We start from the raw sequence: 5,208 nt of genomic DNA on the forward strand, positions 1-5,208 counted from the left end.
ATCTATCTATCTATCTATCTATCTATCTATCTATCTATCTATCTATCTATCTATCTATCTATCTATCTATCTATCTATCTATCTCTCTGTCTATCTGTCTATCTGTCTGTCTCACTGTCTCTCTTTCTGTCTGTCTTTCTGACTGTCTCTCTGTCTGTTTGTCGGTGTCTCTGTCTCTCTGATTATGACTCATCCAGAATGAAGTGACACACTGAAACCAAACCAGTCCACCGGCCCCAGCATAACAGCCCCGCCTCCCTGTGTTTACAGATGAACACATCTGGGCAGCAGCAGCTTCTGTTTTCTTTTCTTTTGTTTTTTCTACTCAGATGATAAATGCTGGATCATGGGTTAGAATTACCAGGAGAGGTGGGCGGGGCTGCGGCTGCGCTCGCTCCTGATTGGCCGCCCCGGACCCTCAGTGTGGGTTTGGACGTGTTTAAATAGCCAATGGCGACGCAGGGCTTGGGTAGAGTTCTCGTCCAGCAGACTTGTTCTGTCTCTCCCGGTGAAGACCGCGTCCGAGCGACACCTCGTCCCCGAGCTTCACTCTCCCACTCACACCAGCCGCCATGGAGGAATCCAATAGTTGACCTTTTCCTTTTCTAACCCTCTCCCCCTTCTTCAAGCTTTTCCTTCCGTCCGATCACCGGCGTCGCTCCACTGGGTTTTTAAATTTTTAAATTCCAACTTCCGCATTTTTTTGTGCATCCATCCGTCCACACACACCCACCGGACACCATGAAGTACATCATCGGAATCGGAGGGTGAGTGGCAGCGTGCACGGTGTCCAGCGGACGAGTGGTCCCACCCGCCCCCCGCCGGACGAGTGGTCCCACCCGGGGGCGGATGAGTAGCCTCCCGGAAGCCGCTATGCTAAGCTAAGCTAACCAGCTAGCCGGAGCTGCTAGGCCCTGCTAGCCCCTCTCACGTGGGCGAGGAGCGGTCATGACACCCACGCTTTTGTGTTGTCTTTTTTAATTGTGTAACGTAATCTTGACAGTCAGCAATTAAATCAGTGCTCTGCCTGTGGCGTGTGTCAGCTGTTCGCTTAACCCCGCCCTCCCCTGGGCTGTTCGATTTGTCAATAAACGAAACTTAAGAGAGCTAATGGTGACAGGCAGGCATGGGGCGAACCCGCCATACTGGCCCACCCCCCCACCCTGGGTAGCTCATACTGGCTGACGCCCAGTCAATGTGTACACGATGGGGTTAACATGTAAACAAATGGTTTAAAACCGAATAATCCATTTTCACTCAATTTGGGGGGAAGTGAATGAGATGTAATACATTCTGGACGATGCACAGTCGGTTTTCAGTGGGATTCTCTCCACGTGGTTCGTGTTGACCTCCATTCATTGCCCTTCCCTTTGCTTTGCCCCCCTTGCAGCGTGACCAACGGAGGGAAGACCACCCTCACCAACCGCCTGATCAAGAACCTGCCCAACTGCTGCGTGGTCCACCAGGATGACTTCTTCAAGGTGAGCCTCGTCCACAAACCCAGTTTAGATGTTTCTGGGGAATGTAGTTGTAGGTGTGTGGGGGGTAAGGTTGCCAACTCCCTGAAAAATAAATAAGGGACACCTCATTTTAGCTCCTCTTTTTGAAACTGAGTGAAACGATTTTTTAACTTTTTGACCCTGAATTGAATAAGATGCATATTTTTGAGTGACATGAACACATGGAAAACAAATTGTTATCCAGCAATTCACTTAAATAATAAACAAAATTAACTCAATAAAATAAGAATCTTTCTTAAACAGAAACCTGTCTTGCTTAACTTTAAACTGTATACATTAATATAAAACAATAGATAGAAAGCAGAACATCCATCCTGAAATGGTGCATATTTTTTGTGCAATAACAAAAGTGCAAACAGAACATGTTATATGAATATGCTGTAAGCTCATTGATCCCAGAGCAGGACATTGCCTGGGAACAAGTTTACCGTAAATTTCATATAAAGCGCCCGGTTATTCATTTTCCATTGGCATTTTGCTGACCATTTTTTAAATCTCAAAATAATAAGGGACAAAGTGCGTCCCTTTTCAGCTCAATACGGGACAGGTGCTTATGTTCCCAAATACGGGACGATTCAGTTTTTCAAGGGACGGTTGGCAACCCTAGTGGGGGGGTTGTTAGCACGTTGCTGGCTGTGTTTCTATTTGCAGTATGAGCTCGTGTGTAACTATCAAAGCCTGCCATGTAGCACTAGTGGAATATACCTGGGTACATCTTATCCATGTATGTTTCAGCCCCAAGACCAAATTGAAGTTGGTGAAGATGGCTTTAAGCAGTACGATGGTAAGCCTGGGTTTTTAATGGAGGCATCTGTGTGTGTGTGATTGTTGGGCTGGTGCGTGTGTGTGTGTTTGGTCCCACCCTAACATTTGTAATCTGCATGCAACATAATCTAACGTCAATACTCGAAATGTGTCCGACGTCCCCCTTAATCCTTCCTCCTGGCTCTTCCTCTAAAGTCATCACTGCTCTGGACATGGACGCCATGATGAGCACGATCTACGCGTGGCAGGAGAACCCAGTGAAGTTTGAGAAGTCGCACGGAGTCAATAACACCCTGGATACTGATATCATCCCGAAGTCTGCCCATGAGGAGGAGGAGGAGACTCACATCCTTATCGTGGAGGGCTTCCTGCTGTACAACTACGGGTAAAAGCTTGTCTTCAATGCATTTTCTTGTCTTTCTTCTGTAAAATAAATGGGAACAGTTGCATTAAATGAATTTGCTGCTTCCCCTGTAGACCATTGATCGACGTGCTGAACCAGCGTTTCTTCATTTCCATCCCATACGAAGAATGCAAGAAGAGGAGGTGGTAAGTGCGTCGGTGTTCAGACACTGTTCTTATCAGGAGTTTATAGTCTAGCCGGCTGTCTTATGATCGGTTTATAACCGGTGCTGCCGTCTCTGTCTAGCTCCAGGAACTACTCGGTGCCAGACCCCCCCGGCCTGTTTGATGGCCATGTCTGGCCCATGTACGTGAAACACAAGAACATCATGGAGACAACAGATATCGGCGTTGGTAAGTCAGAATTGATTAATTTCGCTGTATTGCCTGCTATTTTAAACGCTTTATATTCCAGACTAAAGTTTCTAATATTTACTTAATGTCTTATTTGCTATTACAGTGCAGCTGGATGGAACCAAGTCAAAGGAACAGCTGTTCAACTACGTCTATGGCGACATCCTGAATAACATCCAGCAGGCTCACTAACCAAAGTACGTCAAGCACAACACAAACTATTTCTATTCACGTGTGAGCTTCTGATTCATTAATTTGTTTCTGTCGTTGCAGGTCATGCGATCGGCTAAAAGGAGCATATACCCGGCCTGCAGGCAGAAGACCACCTTGCCTTAAGTTTCTAACCTAGCAGTGGACTGCTATGAATTCATTATTAATATTATTATTATTTTTTAAAAATGTAAATTAATTAACAGCATCAGGTGCTGGTATGATTTTTCTATATCTGCCGTATTTATTGCTTTGCTACAGCCCATACTCCATGGAGTCGATGGACATGTTCAGAGGATGGGTGCATTTGGTTGCCCACGTCAATAAATGATCCTCCTAACTCTGGGCTCTTGTGATTACTTTGAAGGGATGACACTATGAGTTGTTTTGTTCAGTTAAGGTTACACCCGTAGCAGCAGAGTCATGTGCAGTGAGCTGGCAGCTTTCACTATCTCCCAGGCAACATGTTGGCGTGGCTGATAAGTGCAAATAAACAGCTTGATCCCTGCAACATCAGGATGTGAGCACAACTCTTATCTAAACCTAGACACACTGAAGTCTATTCACTGTGAATAGAATGTAAATGATCGACTATTTCAAAGGTCGTCTTACCCGGTCAAACCTGAGCAGCAGGTCTGTTTCCACGATAACAGGTTGTCACAAAGGAACTAGAATGAACTTGACCTGTCTGGCTTCTTTCTATATTTAGCTTCGAGGTCGTGTTGAGTAAGATGCAGTAAAACGTATCTTTTTTTTTTTTAATAAGAGCATCAGTGGACTCACTACTCCCACACCTTCAGTTCTTTGAATGTATTTAGAATAGTGACGACTCCTTGAGCAAAGAAGTTTACTCTAAAAAGAATAAATAAATAAACCTAACAGACTTTATCAGATGTGACCTAAAGCTGTGCCTCAATTTATTATAACTGCAGGCACTTAAAATGGGAATAAACCTGTTTTGTTTTTAATAGGTGATTCATTATGAGGTGGGCGGTGTCATCTGTGAACGCCAAACCCAAATGTCGGTGAAAGTTTTTTAACCCAATGTTTACTATTATCTTATCGGGTATTCTGCAAGGCAGTGCCATACTGCTGCAGTGAGATTGTCAGTATAGCATTAACTTTCCTTGTCATGGAAAGGTTCAGCCGGTGAAAGGTTCATGTCCACGTCCACTCTGCCGATCAGGGGAAATTCAGCTTCACACTTCCCTCTCTTCACTCCAGCTGTCGTTCACGCACACGGAACGTAACCATGGGCATGTGTGGAACTAGGTCAGAGCCATACGTATGTGAGAAGTATTTTATCTGTGGGTGACATTCCAAACAAATGAAAACTGCCACAAATTAAAACGAGAAACCACTTTTGTTCTGACTTCTTGTTTTCAGGTGCAAGAAAAGCACGTTTTAATTTGTGGCAGTTTTCATTTGTTTGGAATGTCACCCACAGATAAAATACATCAAACAGGAGACGTAACTACAAGGTGTGAGATCATCGGCCGTGTGACTCCTTCACGGCAACCTTTTTGGGCCAAATATGAGGAGTCTTTTTCTATTCTTCTTTCTCTCTCTGTGGTGACTTCTCCATTATAGTAGAAGTTATGTATTCATTCAGATTCAAGAATAAATGTAGGTGTTATTTTTGTCCCTATTTTTCACCCACGAATTACACAAACCTGCCTTTTCATAAAAACAGGCTATTTTTAGCTTGACTGCCCATGAATCTTTCCCTGTTTTCCTTTTGTGTCACTGGAATAAAACGTCACTGTGCATGCAGGACAGCTGGAGCTCTGACTAAAACAACATGTGTTGTATTATTCACGGAGCACAATGTGGCTCTCATGAGGTTTTGAGACGCACTCTGTCGTCTGCAGCAACAGCAGCACAGGGCACGGGTGTCTCATGAGGTTTATGATGGAGCAGCGGTGGGATGTCATCAAGTACATGTACTTTGTTACTG

General features: G+C 44.6%; 1 protein-coding gene across 1 annotated transcript; it reads left to right on the forward strand.

The window, feature by feature from the left end:
• Positions 1–482: 482 nt before the first annotated feature.
• mibp2 (muscle-specific beta 1 integrin binding protein 2) lies at positions 483–3,591 on the forward strand. Its single transcript, XM_061068159.1, has 8 exons — positions 483–767; positions 1,391–1,481; positions 2,256–2,304; positions 2,481–2,670; positions 2,763–2,834; positions 2,935–3,041; positions 3,148–3,238; positions 3,315–3,591. Exons 1-7 carry the CDS (start codon positions 742–744, stop codon positions 3,231–3,233), a joined length of 621 nt encoding a protein of 206 aa, XP_060924142.1. The 5' UTR covers positions 483–741; the 3' UTR covers positions 3,234–3,238; positions 3,315–3,591.
• The last annotated feature ends 1,617 nt before the right edge of the window (positions 3,592–5,208 follow it).

Source organism: Limanda limanda, chromosome 3 (assembly GCF_963576545.1).
Source record: "Limanda limanda chromosome 3, fLimLim1.1, whole genome shotgun sequence".
Classification (NCBI taxonomy): domain Eukaryota; kingdom Metazoa; phylum Chordata; class Actinopteri; order Pleuronectiformes; family Pleuronectidae; genus Limanda; species Limanda limanda.